Genomic DNA, 19635 nt, shown 5'->3' on the forward strand with positions numbered 1-19635 from the left:
GATTAAATATATCTGAATACTAGTACAGTGGGAAGTGTTGTAACAGGACAAGCAGAAACTCATTCTCTAATCCAAGCAAACAATGTAGGACTTCTCATCACTACAGGTAGGATTTTGCTCTGGCCTTGCTTGGAGGGCATTAGGACTTGGAGATAAAAGATGTTTTAGAATAAATTAGCACAACTATAAATCTGACAAGAAGATTAATATTCTAACTCTGTTCACGATAATTAACTTACCAAAACAGTTCCACAATCATTATCCAGCTAGAGTGGAATTGGGAAAGTTTACGGCACTCCTGTAGATTTATAAGCCAATTAAGAATGACCCTCCTCTAGGTTTCATTAGAAAAGCCTCTTGTTCAGCAAAAGCTCACACGTGCAAGCAAGAGATTTCCCGAGGAAAAGAGATGCAAGGAGTCTTTATCACCTCTGTTAAACACTTTTCCTGCTCTCCTGACAATTACATATTCCTAACGCATCCTCAGCCTCCTGTCAACTCTCCAGCCCCACCCCGCACAGCACCCTCACACCTACAAGAAGTGGGACTGACACCGTGGCACTTCTCCATGGGGGAAGCTCTGCTCTGTATCCTGCATGACCCAGGTGTCATGGTCCAACACCAGAGATGCACTTCCTAACTTGTAATCCAGCTTTGGGGTTAGGGCTCACAGTCCCCCTTCCACCCAAAGCCATCTTCTCCCTTCCATGTTCAGATGTGTGAGAAGTTTCACCAACTAACAGTCAACTCCAAACTTCTGCTTAATATGTGGAAGTATGTGCATATGTTTGCAGAGTATGAAGTATTTCCTTGCTATCTATGCCTTTTTTTCCCCTTTATTGCCTTTCTGCACAAATTCATTGTTCTAAGAGCCTTCTCTGCCACCATCAGAGCAGTCTGCCTTTATCTCCAATTTCACAACTTCCCCTCTCCTTTCAAAACTTTGTCTAAACATCTCTTTTTCTTGCATACATCTATGCCTACTCCATCACCTTTCCTTTGTGTCTTCCTGCATAATTGCATTTTTGAGCTTTGTAAAGCATTTTTCAACACAGCAAAAATTGCTATCTAAAATGAAATAGCATCATATCACAGCCCACAATTTTGTCCTAGTAATATACATAATTTGGACTGACTCAAGCTGTGGTGCGTATGCAGGTAAAGTAAATTCTGAATTATTCAACACTTAAAAACACTGAAAAATCATCTACTTGTTACAAGCAATAAGATTTATGTTTTATGTCTCCCAAACAATAGCTAGTGTGTCCACACACAGCTGATTTATCCATATTGAAAATATAATTATAAGTCTAGTTTGCTCTGAACCACAGAGTCCTTTTGTAACAAGATTATTTAAATACAAATGGGGTTGGAAAATTGGTTTTAAATGGCTAATCTGTCTTGTCTTCAACTCCAGCTGCAGAATTTAGTAACATCATAAACACAGGCTGAGTGAAAATGCAAGAGGTTTTCTGATTCTCCTCGTGATCTGTCTATGCATTGCTCATTAACGGTGAAGTTGATGGGAGCTGTATGCATGCCGTGCGAGGAGGATAACAAGCCTTGTAATCTCTGTAAAAAGGGATTTTTACTAGTGATATGTCATATATACTGGTGTGCAAACATCTGTCTTATCGGCAGCCCAATATAGAATTTATGTACCCAGGTCTCAGGGGCACTGAAGGACACATATTCCATATGGGTGGACAAAACCTATACCCAGATGGCTGGAAAAAACTCCTCAGGAGCACCACTTGCAATATGGACCATCAGACATTTGTGAAGACATGATTAGGAAAAATTTCATCTGGGCAGACTTACGCAGGGATTATGAAAGGAGCTACTGCCCTCCTGCTGTCTCCACCAAACATGGCCGACAGCCCATGACATGCAGCGAGGAAAGGCTGGGCCAGGACATTCTCCTCTAAGAGAGCACTGCCATACAGCCAGCTGGGAATACTCCGTAACTTTGTCTCTGGGTCATGCAGATGGGTGGGGAGGAATTGCAGTTCAAATCTGACTTGGGCTGAATAGAAATTAAGGATTTCTGCCTGTTTTAGTTTAACAGACATATTGGACAAGAAATTTCAAGACCTTGTTTTCCTTTGCATTCCAGCAAACAAATTAAACCAAAGTGAAACTTCAAATTTCTACTTGAAATCAAAAGCTTGCCTTGAAGCCCAGGTACTTCTTACACCCTTCTTTTCAGCAATTCAGTATATCATTATTCTGTGAAATGGTTCTCCACACAGTTATATTGCCTTCAGAAAACAAACAAATTCACCAGACTATCTAGGTCCCTTATACTGATACTCAATCTCCCTTTACAACAGCTGTAAATGAATGATAAGTTGTCACCCACGAGCAATTGGTGTGAGACATTCAGTAATATGCATACAGCAAAGCACAAACTTCCAGATAGTTTTGCTAAAGTAGAAGCTGTATCAGCAAACCTGACAGGTCCAGTGCATATCAATATTTTATATTGATACAGCAGACATCAATTAATGATCTCCATGCAATGATTCAGATTTTACAGCCCCATCTGAGCTATGAGTCAGTATTGACCACCTCTTAAGTTAGGAACGGCACAGCTTTCTGAAACAAAAAACCAATGAAGTACGTAAACTTCTAGTCCTTTTAGCTACACACAAAAATTTAAAAAGAAAATCTTAAAAAGCTCCAAGTCCTGAGGGACATAGAGAGTCCTAAAACCCTGTCCAAAGGACAGCGGAAAAAAGTTTCAAAGTTAAAGCCTGTGGAGGGGCAGGGATGTGTTTCCCACCCAACCATCTGAGATATCTGAAGTGGTGTATTTTCTTCAACAACCTAGATTTTAACTCCTCCACACCTGTGCCTGAGAGGTAACCTGGTAACTTGCCACATTGCCCTGACATCTATCTTGAATTGCTTTGACAGACCACCCTGCCAAAAAAAAAAAAAAAAAGAACGGAATGCAGATTCCTAAGGCTGAAACTACCAATCTTGTGACAGATTGGCACAGCGCACACTGACACAGATTGTGACAGTGGAGGCTACCCTGGGGTGCTGCATTCCTATCCCCGTGAAACGGTCCACTCCACTGCCCCCCCTTAAGTCAAGGGCGATGGTTCTTTCCGAGAGGGGTGCAATGCAGAACTACCCTTACAGTATTTAACAGCCCAGATGTTTAAGACAAGCACCATGGTGTGCTGGTCCTCGTTTCATCCAACAGTCTGACTTTTATAGAAAAACCTTCAACATACGGCTGGACAGCACACTTCTATTTTTCTTCTTAGTTAGAAAAAAAGCCTAAGGAAAGGATTACTGCTAAAAAAAACAAACACTGAAAAATCTGATATTACAATTCTATACACGCTTCTGAAAGCCTCTTTGGCTTTCCTCTTTGTGCTCCAAATGGCTCTCAAGATCTAATTTAATTCAGTGAAACAAATCCAAAAGTGCCAGGAAAAAAGAATCAACTTTCTCTTTAGTTAGAATAAAAATTGTACAGAAGGAATTCTTGATCTTCATTAATTCCATGCACAGGCATACAGGCTCCTAAGTGTCAATGAGACTTGCCAGTTTAGGTGGACTGTAGAGTCTAATGGAATGTCAAACAAGCTCACTTTGGGTTTTCACTATCGGATACTTCCAACAGCAAAGTTTGGTGCTGCATCCTAACAATCCCTCAAGCCCTCTGCCTGGGGACGTGGAGCAAATCGTTCTTCTGGACTCGAATTATGTTACTGACTTGCATGGTCAGTGTGACTTGTAGAAACCCATGTGAGGGGAAAAATATCCAGATCCTTCCCCCAGTGCTACCTTTTCCACATCCAAATTCTATTTCATTTTTCCTCAATTATATACAAAATATATATACAAAACTACCCTTTGTAGCCTATGGCATACACAAATTACCCTTTCAGAAAGCAAGCTTCCAGATCTACTGATGCTTTAGAACTTGTGTCAGGGTCTACGCTCTGAATCACCTTCATGCTTGATCACTTAGTAAAACATGAGAGTTCAGGTTCTTCATAAATCCTAATTCACTGATAAATGCCTGCTAGGCTTGTTCTTATTCTTGTGCTCAATATTAGGTGCCAGTTCAGAAACTCACAAAATTGGATTCTTAGGGCATGAAGATTTGCTATGGTAAATTCTACATGTTGACTTTTCAAGTTTCCCTTTAAGAAGAAAAATTTACAAAAGAAAATAAAAGGTCAAGGCTTTCCAAAAAGGAAAGGACTGAAAAGTTAGACATGTAATAAAAAATTAATTTATCTTAATATAAGGCACATAATATTTTCAGGGAGGAAGCACTTAATGACACCAAGTCTGTAAAAATACTTCAGTTCTGTATTTCTGAGTCCCAAGGATAGAAGTCAAGAGCTTAAATAATCACTATATTCAGTCCAGAATGAAATTCCACTGTTTAAATTTAAACACAAAAACATCCACCACACCAAAAACAAAAGGTATAAGTATCTGAAGCAAAGCCTAATATAACTTTTTAAGTGACAGGTGAAGCAGAGACACATTTGACAACTTTATGACCATCTTTGGGACAAAGTTGCCTTTCTAAAGGAAGGAGGATTTCACTAGCTTTCCCTAAATCAAACCATGATAAAACAAAGACAGTGGCAACTCAATGCATTTTAAAACTGCAGAAATTAACCTCCTTGTAAATGCACCCCTCACTGCCTGCAACATGCTCAGGAAAAAATTAAGCAGCCTTTCTCCCCTCTTCCTGCTGCACTACAACTCTCCTCATTTGCAGTCATCATGTTCTGGAAGCAAAATCTACTTTTACGACACAGCATTTAGCCAAGGTGTTAACCAAAGTAGAATTTAAGACAAAACCAGAAGTCTACTTGGTCACCCTTAAAACGTTCCCTTTTATTTTCATGAAGAGTATGTTTCATTTACCATCACATACTATCATGCTACCAGGGCTATTGATCCTCAGAACAAGAGGATACAGCACAGAGAGGATGTTACCATTCGTTAACAATTCATATTTTCCATACAAAAGGAAGACTTTTAAACTTCTCCATCCACACTTGAGGTGGCACTGCTACTGCACACAGTCCTACTGACAGCACCTGGCACGGCCACACATTGAACTTGTGACACAGCAAGTGTCAAGTCTGCGTTAAAATTTTAGGAAAAGCCTTGAGCACTTTTAGTGCATGAGCTAAATCACCCCACAACTCATGCTGCAGCTCCAGCCTTCTCCAGCCAAGGAGCAATTTACCACCCACCTCCCCCAGCACGAGATCTGTTGTTCTGGCTAGCAATCGTGCATAAGACACAGAGTTAATTTCTGTATCTCCTAGAGAAAGTGTGTAGGTGATTAGCCCTATTTACCCTGGTGTGCCTCAATCAAAGCCAACCAGGCACAGAAGCATGCAGGTCACTTTGTGCGCCCCGAGCATCCTCATAGTCTGACAAACAATGACGTCCTGAGGGCCTAAACTTGTATTACACAGACAGTCGGTGACATAACCCATTTAGATCAAAACATCCTGTAGAGTCACTCAGGTCTGCTCTCTCACCACTGCAGCACTCCTCTGATCTGAAACCAAAGCTTTTTCTTCCAAATGCCAAAATGAGCCTGAACCAGAAAGATCCAGGGCCAAAGGCACCCGCAGTTCAGACCTACCCAGATGGTGTCGTCCTGTCTGTACTGTTTCCAGTTGCGGCCGGTGTCGCTGAACATCAGCGTATAGCTGGTTACCCAGTCTGAGCTCCCGTACCTGCCCTGGGTAGCGACAGCGACAATCTCCACTCTGTCTCCCAGATCAACCTGGAGCCACTGCTGCTCATTTGAGTCCAGCGGGGACCAGCCACCAGCTCCTGAAAGAGATTGGATAAGGATAATTTAGATGACAATGACAGCACAAGAAATTATACTTCAGAAAGAACCATGCTATTATTTCAGGTCATCGCAGAGGAGTCTACTTCCTGAACACACAGCTCTTTGTTCATATTTTAATATTAGGAAATTCACTACATGGGGTGTGCTTCCTTAAGGTTTCTTAATTAACCAAAAGTTAAAAAGGATTTTTGAATTTCTAAGAAATTTTAAGGAAATCTGTTCTTTATCAGGAGGACAAATGTCAGTAAGGTTGGCACATCCTCAGTCACACACAAAAAAAATCCTATCTATTCCCTCCTCGCATGCTTCTGCAAATCTGGGAATGATGATTTTCTAGCTTCTAATTTGCTTTGACATTTTCTCTTTTTTGCTATATTTTGAAAGATATGCCAAAATGTTACTTATCTTGATTTGTGCCCTATTAAGTATTTGAAAGAATGGTTTAATTACAGGTTGTAAATACAATTCACATAATACACTGTAAAGCTAGAGACTGTTTGATTGAACCACTAAAAGGACTGCTTTCACACTGGAAAGTAACCTCTTCCTTACGCAAGGTGCACGTTAAGTGAGCATATATTTTATCTTAAACAAAAGAACAAACAAGATCTTCATAAGGACAAACACGAGTTGCAAATTATCCACTTCCACAATCCACTTCTCCATTCAGGAATGGAGACTTCAGAAGTCACGATCACATGGGAGCTGATAGCTTGTAATGTGTGTTGTCCTTTAAAAAGTAAGGATATGTACTATCCCTTGAATTCTTAGAGAGGGTTAAACAGGCTCATGGTAATGCCAAGCCAGTGAAACAGAACTGCAACCACTGCTTGATTTCACCACTTCACTCCCTACAATAAATGTGAGCTTGCAGTTAAAAAGGCAATCTTTCCAGACTGGCATATATTATTTTATGTTCTCTTGCTTTCTTTTACACCCTTAAATTACAGGCTATGTTTATTTTCTTTTGACTTGTTTCTACTTGCACACTTTTATTCTCTGTATACACTTAGCATTCACTTCAGCCTTACAAATAAGTGAACAATGCAGCTACGAAGAGCGCGGAGGCCATTAATGAAGTATCTAAAGCAGCAAATTGTCAGGCTGTCGCTGCTTCTGCAACCCACCATCTTATATGTTTTGCCGTTATTAGTCAAGCTTACAAAAAGCACTTCTGTGAGATTACAGTGAACACAATCACACTGGGAAGGAAAGGGGGAAATTCAGAGTTGAGAGTAAAGCATTAACAATTCTTCATGTAAACTACAACAATAATTCCAAATACGTGTTTCCAAAGAAACAGCATCACCAAACTTGGTTATAAGTAGCTGGGTTTACCTTAATATTTTAATCTTATTAACTGATCTGTCTCAAAGCTGCTCCATGAATAGTTTATTGAAGTGAACTGAGCTGAAAGATCAGTAGATGTGGCTTATATCAAAGAAGTCAATTTCAATAACTTTGCCCTTTAAAAATGTTCTTTATTTTCCTGGACCACAAATAGATTTGCCTACTCACATCTGAAATTCCTTTGTCTAAGAATAGGCATTACAATTTTTGTTATTTACAGTTCATTAAGCTAGGGTTTAGTCCCAATTCCTGAAACAGAAGCATGTTTATTCCATAACCAGAATTGAGTATCGTCCCTGCTCCCCTGGAAGACTGAGTAGTCTTCCTTCCTCTACCAGAACTCTCCAGGGAAAATAGTTTGTAACCAAACCAATGCATACTGCTTGCTAATGCCATGCTTTATTTTGTCTTTTTCCATCACAACAGAAGTCTTCATTGTCACTGTGATTATTTTACCTACCTTAGATAGAATACTCTCCCCTATGAGCATGCCATGAAAGTTCTAATGCGAACATTAGGAATTTCATCACCCAATTCTCTGACTACGTCACATCTCTCTTTTAATGCTATGCAGATATATAGCTTAGATAAGACTATAATACTTCCTGTTAAAAATCCTATCAATGTTTCTTCTTCCCTGCCCCTCTCTTTTTATCTTTTTTTTTATTTTAAATGCCATATAAGGAATATTTCTGTGTTCAAAGACAACAAGCTGCATATTTCTCCTACATGGAATTGGGACTAGTGTACACAGCAGCCAAGGGAAACCTTCCTTTGGATTGTAATAGCCAATATCTGAAATGTCTATTTCGGAACATGACAGTTGCTGCTTAGTTACAGTTTGTTCCAGGAACTGTCAGGACATAGAAATTAAGTTCAGGAGTTCTGGCATATCTGTGGCAACAAAGTTGTTCCCTTCAATGCTCCAAAGAGCTTATTCTAGGTGTTTCAGTAAATATTAAAAGAGATGGTGGGCACTTTCATCTTTACTTCATTGTCTCGTCAATCAGTCTTTCTACAACATGAACAGCAACAACCAGATGGAGGAAAATGACTTATAACAAGTAATTTGTTTGATGAGTTTCTCATTAAAAAGAAAAAAAAAAAAGAAAAAAAATCTTTTTTCTCTCTGTTCTAGTTTACATATAAGTTGTTAAGCCAAGCTTACTAACACAGGTACTTTCCAGTAGTTTGTTAAACATCATAACTAGCATCTATGTAGTTTATGGTCTCTCCCCTTCTGTTGCTAGGAGTGGCAGAATGTTGACATACATTCCACAAAAGTATTCTGCTTTACAACGCACCACTATTTTCCAGTTTGAGTACGGCACACAGGTTTATATTTTTGAAGTCAGTCAAACAAACAATACACACTGAATGGAAATTTGGAGATCTGTGGTGAGCTTGAGCCAGATTACATGGCACCTCTGAACTGCATATATCTCCACACGAGCACATTTGCCTGTTGGGAATGTCCGTCTAGACGTAACAGCAGTGTCACCTGCTCATAGCATCACCTCTCCAGAAGCTGGTCTTGCAGGAGAGATGTTGTCGGTTACAGACCATGTCTTTACATAACAGCAACTGCTTCACACACCTTCCCATGGCAAAAATTTCCCTCTCCCAAACCTTCCACCATTACTGTTTTCACAGATGGACAGTAATTCTACTGCCTTATAAGGAAGGCAGTTAAAATCCCTGCAACAACAAACCTGCATCGTCTGCGTCACTTAGGGCAGAACTAAAGCTTTTCCTGTTGGGCCTCTCTCACTTCTGCTAGTCAAGGATTAAGCAAGCACATAACTTCTGCTTACTTTGAGAGTATCTCAATCCTCACCAAACACTACTGTGAGTGCCAAAAATCAATAAATGTTCTTTTTCCTTCAAATTTGCTGTTATACAGAGCAGGTGGCACAAGAGATATTGGCATCTTTTTCCAGCACAAACTGTGTCTGCCCATTTCTTTCATGCACATCATTCCTTATACTGTGTCACATCCCACCCCATATGTTTATTTAGTAATTAGCAAAAAAAAAAAAGCACATCCAAAGTATAGCAACTCTTTTACAGCCATTTGCTTCTCTGCCTGCCCATGATGCTCACTCTGGGAAATGTTGGTCAGGGCAGGCACAGGACAAGAGACAAGAACGTAGGATGCGAAGGCAACAAAGCTACTGAAGACACAATGTTTACAGGACATCAACTCTTTTAAACAGACACGAGCACAGTCCTGACACCATTTTCCTGCAGCTGGGCAAAAGGAAATGGAAGAGGACCATACACCTTTTATTAATAGTGTGGCATAAACAAAACAGACAATATGTGGCTCTTATTACACCAACCAGCTCTGTACATTTGCTTTCAGGTAATCTGGAAAGTACTAATGTATTAAGATGCCACACTGCCTTTCTCTGAAGAAAATGGGAGACAGTCAATGGGAGACAGCTCAAAGTCAATATGTGCTTGGCACTTTGTATGACCCTTAGAAACAATGACGTAATTTTCCCATTCTGCCCACCATGTTCACACTGGCCTTGATAGGATTCTGCGCATTGAGAAAAGGCTACACCATCATTCCTCACAGTTCACACATTTCACGTTTTATGTGGAACATTTCAGGGTAGAGGTTCAGTATAGTATGGAGAAAATGTCCTAGTGGAGAAACAGTACCACAGGAACCTGATACATTGCTCATATTCTCCATGGCAACAAATCATAATGCTAGAAATATGAGGAGAACAAAGATCAGATGGTTTCTCAGTTGGAGACCTGTATGACTCAAAGAAATATGATCAAATACTTTTTTTCTTTTTCAGACCATTTGTACATTTTGCCATAATTATTTCAAAAATTGCACTTAAGCCCAGTGTTGTGCAGTCAATGCTCCTTGATGTTCCACAGGGCTGCTCAGGATGCCTATACTTATTTATAGTTTACTAATATGAAGCAAACGAAACGCTTGTTTCTACCCTACTGTGCCTTACAAGCAGCTGAACTGGCTTTATATTGTGCTACAAACTCCTGGACTTCCTGCTGCAACTAAGTGCTTTGCTGCTGCAGAGTTTTACTTTAATGCCCAGATCAAACACTTCCTGGCCATAAAACAAATTTCTTTTGACATTATATATGTTTTATATTCCCATACGTAATAATTGCCCATACTGACTACTCAGACTGCAAGCTAATAGAGAATTGAAAAAGCTCAACCGATACAGTCATATTGTAGCAGTTTTCTTATTCTTTTTCATTATTTACTTACTATAAACAAAAAAGCTGATTAATCCCTCTCATGGGTAACGAATATGTTTTGTACCTCAGAATCATGTTTATCAGAATTACACTAACTGCTTTACTATTACCAGTACAGATATATCAGCATTTTAATTGAACGCTTTCAGCGGTTCATACAAAGCTTTACTCATGGGTAGTTTGTGTGTTTGTTTTTTTTTAATGGCACATTTCACTGCTGCAGGCATTTTTTTCAGCAACAGCCTTTCAGTTATTGTTATTTGTTACTGAATCAATTTGATGAATTAGAACTTTCTGTTGATGTAGGTCTGGACTGTGTTTTATAAATTCATCTTCACCTGTTGCATTCATATTTACATGAACAAATATATTTATGTGGCTTTCTACCTCGCGGCACTGTTACTTGCAGCATTGTTATCAATTACAAACAAAGCTAAGCCAACTCATCAAAACACTCCAACATTACTAGAAAGCCAAGGCACAGTCCTTGTTAGTGCGTATTATTTCTTGCGAAGATATCTACTGTTTGCATTCAAGTATCAGCCAAAGAAAGTTCCTTCAGCCACCATTTACCACTGCTTGCTCCTCCAACCCAAGATGAAGTACCCATATGAATTCTGCTGGCACTACATTAGTGCATTTCTATTAGTCTGTGCAACAAAAGAACTAAGCAAGGTAGAATTTAGCTTCTAAATGGCTGTGTTGGGCTTAGCTCATCAGTTATCACATAAGCCTTCAAAACATGAAATAACTTCCTTGCTAGGGCTCAGTTTCAATACTCCGTCTTCCTGTTCTTACAATTTGTGCCAGAAGATGGCATGGACCTTGCTGATGCGATACTGTATGTCTAAAGAACTAGAATACATTACACCCTGCTACGTGGCAAAACTACTCTAGCACTCCTAAATAAGACCTATTTCATTTTTTTGCCCTTAAATTGCAATCATTATCAATTTATTTTAGATATTGTTAATATAACTTTAAAATACAGTACAGCCAGAGCTCAACTTGCAATAATATTGACTTTGAATCTCTACCTCTTTTCTGCAGGTAAAATTAGTCACTAGAGCTATTTGCAAAATCACATAAGCATGTCTACTCACTGTTCCAGCCAGCAGTTGGAGGGAAAGCCAGGGCAAACTCAAATATCATGCTCAATGTTTACAACTTTCTGTATGTTGAGCAACTAGCATATCACCTTTTACTTGCTGAGGAACTCTGGTTCAGGAGTTTAAGTATGATACAGTAATTCCCATCTAACACTTCTCTAATGACCTAGCAACTCCTTAACATTAGTGCCAAGCATCCAAGAGAAACCCCTTTACTTTCTTTCTGTTTTATCAAACAGTGTTTGATCAAAGCAGACTCTCAGAGATTATGTTTAATTAGGAAAATTCTCATTTATTTTCTAGTAGCATACTTTCCAGTGTTTCTTATAATTAAAATCATATGTAATGTGATAACACAGGGCTTTACTCTTTTTGGGCTCTAACTTGGGAATGAGATGGGAGCAAACAACCCAAATTTGCAATGCAGTGTCCTAGATACTGCTAGCTTCTCTTTTCTGATACCAAGTTTGATCCTAATAGTTTCACCTTGTGTGTGCACTCATTATCTGGGCCTCAAACATTCCTCATTGCAAATGTCTGCAAAGTTTTTCATTCATTTTCACTATTTCTGCAGAGTTGTGTAACACCTACATTTTAGAATAGGGTCTCAAGCCTAAGGACCTTCAAGCTCTAAAGATTGAGACCTCTCTTCAAAAGCAAAAGGCTATCTGAACTTCCTTCAGGATGTTTCTACAAGAGAAGTGGAGAGCTTCAAATTTAATATAAATTTTCTATAACAAAGGAAGGAATTGCTCCTAAATAGAGCTCTCAGAAGCATAAATTAACACCTCTATTCAACTTGGCTCTGAATGCACTGCATACAAACAGCATAAAAAGTTATTCTTTGTAAATGTGATTAAAAAGAATGGTTTAGACATTTCATGTTGCAACCTTACCATCTCGCCTGTTGAGCTTTGCAAAGCTGGGACTGTGAGTACTGAAGAGCTCAGAGGAACTGGTAAGGGCTGTTGAAGGTAAGGGAGATACCAATGCATCATCACAATTATCTAAAAAAAAAAGAAAAGCAGAAAACAAAACATACAGTGGTCATCACACGAGCAACAAATATGCCAAGTTGTGCTATTTCAAGGTAGTGTTTGTTTCTACTTAGTAGACAGAGACACTTGTGCCTGAATTCATGCGCGAGACTGAAATTTACCCTCCAGAATGACAGTCTGGTGGGATGGCAGCTGGATGGGAGCTGTTGTTAAGACATCGCATACTCGAAAATCTTAAAAATGTTTTCCTTTCAGAGAATGTAATTTGATGATCTACTGTTGACTCTTGTTGCAAAAGCCACTGGAAGAATGTAGTAATGCCCGGCAGACTTTAGAGAACACCCTAGGTACTGTGTTCGGGAAAGGCTGTCCACAGAACAGAAACGTAATGTAGGAGTTACAACTTCATACTTCTGTATGGAAGTGACACACAGGGATATGCCACCTGGCCTTTTGCAACATGTAAGAGCGTGTCCAGTGCTTCACAAAAGTCTTATGTTACACTGCGATTACAAAGCCTGACTGAACACTTCCTTGATTTCTTCCCCAAGCTCTCACACATATACACAGCCAAATTAGTTTTGTTCACCCAAATGAGTAGTCTACTACATCTTTCCCCTCTTACTTTCACATCCTCACCTGAAGACAGATGGGCTAGGCTAATAATGCTCAAGTTGAATTTTTGAGCCCATGTTTGAATAAGAGTAGAGTTAGGTAAAGTAAGTTTGCTCATTACAATGCTGCCACACACACGCTCAAGAACATAGTGTGCGGTTTCAGTAGGGAATAATAATAATAAAACCCTCTCATTTTTAATTGAATCTCCCATGGAGCGAACATGGATCTAATTACTGGATAAGTCCTGCAGGTTAGCAGGTTCTCAGGCACCACAGTCATCTTGCACTCACAGAGAAAACATACAATTTGCAAGGATGGGGGGGTGGCAAGGAGGCAGTGAGTAATGCATTAATGATATTTCAGGGCTACAAAAGACAAGGAATTAAAGCAAAAATTACTTTATAGTAATTATAGCAAATTTAGGACTGATCCAAAATTGGGTGATACCTTTCCCATAGTGAGCAGGATTACATTAAAATATTTCTCATCTCTTTCTGCAATGACTCTCTAGAACAGCCCACATACTGTTGTAATCAAAATCCAGCTCTATATGAAAAATCAGTGCAATCGATATAATTTATATCAGTGCATTGACTAATGGACCTCAAAAAGCAAACTTAATTATGAAATCCTTTCCGTCTCTTGGGTTACCATCAGCAAAAAGGCCTAACAAGATCTGCAAGTCAGACAAATTAAGGACAAGTATGCCATTGATGTTTTGGCCATTAGGATAATTAGCCAACAAAACAAGTTACCAAGGTCCTGAACATATTCTTTATCACTTTCAGCCTTTGAGTCTCAAATAGAACTTTTGACCGCAATGCAGAAAGTTCTGTGGAGTGCTGTGCCCCCTAGTATGGTGTGAGGTCAGGCCATAATTGTTCTTCTGGACTTTAAAAAAAAAAAAAATCTGTAAATTAAAATGAGGCTCTTAAATTCACTGTCACTTGTGACTTGAACAGTAATTTAAACAGAGATCTTGAATGGTAAGTGCATCGGGGCACCAAACTCACTCAAAATTCTGTGTTCTATGAAACCCAGCAGGGGGATTGGGAACCTCTCAAAAGGAGGTTCGAGGTCTTCGCAACAGTTTTATATGACTATTCAGCATCACTTAAAGCCTGAAGTTGAAAACAACTGAATGCAGACTTCTCAATTTAAATAGTGTCTAGACTGCTGGTTCTCTTCAGTTCCCTGTGGTTGCTCCTGGACCATGAGAATACTCAACACATCAGCCTGTGATCCACAAGTTGGCCATGACAAGAGTCACAGTGATAATCTCTGGATTCTCACTTTTCCCGATGGTATGACTGGATACCTGCAGGACACCAGGTGTCTCAGCACAGCAGCCAGAGTAAACTATTTCAGAGCAGTGCATTTAAAGTTTTCCCTGGGATCTCTGGAGGCCCCAGCCTAGGAAGTGACAATTAGCTCTTCTACCTACCAGATGCTTTGTCTATGTTTCCACATCCTTTGCATCCATCCCCAGACACACTCACCTGGATCTCTGCTGCTACAGCATTATAAGATCATTTTCACACCAAATTCTGGGATCTTTTTTTTTGTTGAGGAAAACTACAAGAACACACTACTGCCGGGGATCTTCCCTGAATTCATATCTAACTATAAAAACATGTCATTTCAAGGCTTCAGGATTTAGGACAGCATTAACAATTTGGAGACATTTCTGAGAATACCAGGATCAATACGGTCCAACTTTTGAAATATAAGAGAGTAATGACTGACTGACTTTAGAGTGCAAGCAGGAATTTCCTCCAAGTGCAGTTTGAATGGATACGCTAACAAGATGCAAGGTCATTCTTCTGCCTTTCCCTCAGTCAAAACTCACCTTGCAACATTGGAGGTTGCATCTGACAGCTCTGCATGCAGACCTACAATGCAGGACATGGCACAGCTTTTACATGCCAAATGAAATTTCAAAGTACAGTAAAGTGCTTAGGACATATCAGCCAACTTGTACATGCACAACAATCTAGGTCATATGCAGAGTAGCTCTGACGCATCCCTTGTCAGAGACACTACACATATGAACTGTACAGATTTGAGACTGATATCTTTATAAAACTTAGCTGAAATAGGCCAGTGGGTTCAAAAAGGTAGGACGTGCATGTACAGGGAGGATCATCCCCTAGGCCCTGCTTCCATAAGGAGGAAGAATTGAAGAAAACCACCAAAATAACAACAAAATAATCACCCAACATACACTTCTCAAGATTACAAAACTCTCTAAGAAAGGATGTTATTATTGTATTTCCTTTTGTGATGAGTGCAGACAAGAAAGAGGGAAAACGTTTTGTGCTTATGTAAGGTTGGAGAAGACCCATGGTAAAACTATAAGCAAAGCCAAAATATCCCGATTCCCACCATGCAATCCCAGCACCCACATTTCAAGAGGCTTCAACTCCCTCACTTGATGTGACAGAAATGGACCTTTATTCCAGGTGTTCCCAGGTTTGTAGTTTCTGACCCTGCTCCTTTTGACTTGGCAGTTTGCCCGTCAGAATAAAAACTTTGCTTCTTTGAGTCAACTACATTATATGTCTATTAAAAACATTGTTTTTAACAAAGACAGTTCCACACTACAGAATCATTTAAAATATCTGGACATTCACAAAGAAAAGCATTTACTAGCCAGTTGTTTTCTATGTTTCCTTGCCAACCAGATAATTAGAAAAAAAGAAACACATTAAAAAGCGTCTAATTGTACCTATAAGCCATCATCTTCATGCAAATCACATAACAATACAGATGTTGACTGGCATTTGAAAAATGAGTGCTGACCTTGACTATGCTTATATCTGACAAACAGGCAATTATGGATAGCATTTACAGTGTCATGTGTATTATTAGAACCATCACCAGCAACCTTGCTTCTGAAGTGAAAAATATTTACTCATATCAACTTGATTTTTCTAATTTTATTCACTTTTTATTTTTAGTAAATCATGATAAATTAACAAAAAAAACAAATGAGAAACTTGCCAATCTAATTTGAAGTTGTCTGATTTATTGGTTTTGATCCCTTTCTTGTAACTTTAGTCACTCTCCAAGTGAAAACAAGGAAATCTTCTCTCCCCTTCCCCCAATTTTGCCCAAAACCATATCTTTTTTAAAAAAAATGTTATCAGTTCAAAACCATCCAAGTGAGATTTAGACGCTAAAACTCTTGCACTTCTTTGAAACATGCCAGATAACACCAGCTTTAGCTAACAGTCCATAAAATAGTGACCTTCAGAAAAGGCCTTTTGTCCAAATATCTGATTAAGCTCTATATTTTGTGAAGGCCTTCAACATCTGTGACAAGTATGAAAAAATATCTGAGAAAAAAAACTGACTGGCACATCAGCACAGAGCTCCTGGATTAGACCTCACTCATACGTCTCTGGTGAACCAGATACAAGCTGTGCAATGACAGCAGGAGTGCTTGTGACCAGCTGTGCAAAACCTCACCTGTTCAACAATCCCTGAGCTTCAGAGGTAGTTTAACAAGGGCTTCATGGAATCCCGCAGACATTTTGTCCACAGCTTGCTATTTAAATGTAGATAAATATCTATTTTATAGTAAATATGAAGGAGATTTCAGGGTAAAACAGAGGCCTTGTAGCTTCCTCTTGGAGGCCTTGCTTGGAACTTAAAGGTAGGTTATGATGTGGTTGCCATCACAGAAACGTGGTGGGATGACTCTCATGACTGGAGTGCAACTATGGATGGCTATAAGCTCTTTAAGAGGGACAGGCGAAGCATGAGAGGCGGTGGGGTAGCGCTGTATGTTAGGGAGTGCTTGGACTGTGTTGAAATTGAGGAAGATGGTGAGGATGACAAGATTGAATGTTTATGAGTGAAGATCAGGGGAAAGGTCGGCAGGGCGGACATTACAGTGGGAGTCTCTTATAGACCACCCAACCAGGATGAGCAGGCGGACAAGGTGTTTTACAAGCGGCTGTCAGAAGCCGCCTGGTCGCCGGCCCTTGTACTCGTGGGCGACTTCAACTTGCCGGATGTCTGCTGGAAATACAACATGGCAGAGAGGAAGCAATCTAGGAGGTTCCTAGAATGTGTGGAGGACAACTTCCTCATGCAAGTGGTAAATGAGCCCACTAGAGGAGGGGCCCTGCTTGACCTGTTGTTTGTGAACAGAGAAGGACTAGTGGGAGATGTGAGGGTCGGTGGCTGTCTTGGGAGTAGTGACCACGAAATGTTAGAGTTTTTGATAGTGGGGGAAGTAAGGAGGGGCAAGAGTAGAACTTCTGCCTTAGATTTCCGGCGGGCTGACTTTAGCCTGTTTAAGAGGCTGGTGGACCGAGTCCCTTGGGAATAGGTCCTGGAGGGCAAAGGAGTCCAGGAAGGCTGGACATGCTTCAAAAGGGAATTGCTAAATATTCAGGAGCAGGCTGTCCCAGTCTGTAGGAAGACAAGCCATCGGGGAAAAAGACCAGCCTGGTTAAACAGAGAACTTAGGCTAGAACTTAAGGAAAAAAAGAGAGCCTACTTGCTCTGGAAGAAGGGTCGGGTAACTCGGGAGGTCTATAGGGACGTGGCCAGGTTGTGTAGGGAGAAGATTAGAAGGGCCAAAGCTCAATTACAGCTTGATTTGGCTGCTACAGTCAAAGATAACAAAAAAAGCTTTTACAAATACATCAACAGCAAAAGGAGGGTCAAGGAGAGCCTCCACCACTTGCTGAATGAGGAGGATAGTGTAGTGTCAGGGGATGAGGAAAAGGCAGAGGTGCTCAATGCCTTCTTTGCCTCAGTCTTTAATGTCAAGATTGGTTGTCCTCAGGAGACTCAGCCCCAGAGCCTGAAGTTCGGGACGGGGGGCTGTGTGAACCTCCCGTAATCCAGGAGGAGACGGTTAGTGACCTGCTGTGCCAGTTGGACACCCACAAGGCTATGGGCCCAGATGGGATTCACCCCAGAGTAATGAAGGAACTGGCAAATGAACTTGCCAAACCACTCTCGATTATCTACCGGCAGTCCTGGTTAACTGGAGAAGTTCCAGCTGACTGGAAATTAGCAAACGTGACGCCCATCTACAAGAAGGGTCGGAAGGACGATCCAGGGAACTATAGGCCTGTCAGCCTGACCTCGGTGACAGGCAAGGTGATGGAACAGATCATCCTGAGTGCCATTACACAGCACATGCAGGACAATCGGGACATCGGGGCCAGCCAACATGGATTCATGAAAGGCAGGTCCTGCTCGACCAACCTGGTCTCCTTCTATGACCAAGTGACCCGCTTAGTAGATGAGGGCAGGGCTGTGGATGTAGTCTATCTAGACTTCAGTAAGGCATTCGACACTGTCTCCCACAGCATCCTCCTAGACAAACTGGCTGCCCGGGGCTTGGATGGGTGGACTCTTAAATGGGTTAAAAACTGGCTGGATGGCCGAGCCCAGAGAGTGGTGGTGAATGGGGCAAAGTCCAACTGTCAGCCGGTCACTAGCGGTGTTCCCCAGGGCTCAGTTCTGGGGCCGGTGCTGTTCAATATCTTTATAGATGATCTAGACGTAGGGATTGAGTGCACCCTCAGCAAATTTGCAGATGACACCAAGCTGGGTGGCAGTGTCGATCTGCTGAAGGGTAGGAAGGCCCTACAGAGGGATCCGGACAGGTTAGATAGATGGGCCAAGACCAACGGCATGAGGTTCAACAAGAACAAGTGCTGGGTCTTACGCTTCGGCCACAACAACCCCATGCAGCGCTACAGGCTGGGGGAAGAGAGGTTAGAAAGCGGCCTGGCGGAAAGAGACCTGGGGGTGCTGATCAACAGCTGGCTAAACATGAGCCAGCAGTGTGCCCAGGTGGCCAAGAAGGCCAATGGCATCCTGGCCTCTATTAGGAATAGTGTAGCCAGCCAGTCTAGGGAAGTGATCGTCCCTCTGTACTTGGCACTGGTGAGGCTGCATCTTGAGTACTGTGTCCAGTTCTGGGCCCCGCAGTTCAAGAAAGATGTTGAGGTGTTGGAGCGAGTCCAGAGGAGGGCGACCAAGCTGGTGAAGGGTCTGGAGGGTCTGACCTACGAGGAACAGCTGAGGGAGCTGGGGTTGTTTAGCCTGGAGAAGAGGAGGCTCAGAGGTGACCTTATTGCAGCCTACAACTACCTGAAGGGAGGTTGTAGAGAAGTGGGAGTTGGCCTCTTCTCCCGGGCAGCTAGCGATAGGACAAGAGGACACAGCCTCAAGCTTCACCAGGGGAGGTTCAGGTTGGACATCAGGAAGAATTTCTTTACAGGAAGGGTTATTAGACATTGGAATAGGCTGCCCAGGGAGGTGGTGGAGTCACCATCTCTAGATGTGTTTAAGAAAAGACTGGACATGGCACTTAGTGCCATGGTCTAGTTGACACAGTGGTGTAAGGGCAACGGTTGGACTCGATGATCCCTGAGGTCTCTTCCAACCTGGTTGATTCTGTGATTCTGTATTTTATTTA

General features: G+C 41.1%; 1 protein-coding gene across 1 annotated transcript in view; it reads right to left on the reverse strand.

The window, feature by feature from the left end:
• The window catches only part of CNTNAP5 (contactin associated protein family member 5), a 232297-nt gene extending 218902 nt beyond the window's left edge, over window positions 1-13395 (reverse strand). The window contains exons 1-3 of the mRNA XM_068408092.1: window positions 13206-13395; window positions 12465-12575; window positions 5645-5838 (exon numbers count right to left, since the gene is read on the reverse strand). Coding sequence (XP_068264193.1) covers window positions 5645-5838; window positions 12465-12575; window positions 13206-13395 — 495 coding nt within the window. The remainder of the gene's footprint in view (window positions 1-5644; window positions 5839-12464; window positions 12576-13205) is intronic.
• Between the last annotated feature and the right edge of the window lie 6240 nt (window positions 13396-19635).

Source organism: Nyctibius grandis, chromosome 9, assembly GCF_013368605.1.
Source record: "Nyctibius grandis isolate bNycGra1 chromosome 9, bNycGra1.pri, whole genome shotgun sequence".
In the NCBI taxonomy this organism is placed as follows: Eukaryota; Metazoa; Chordata; class Aves; order Nyctibiiformes; family Nyctibiidae; genus Nyctibius; species Nyctibius grandis.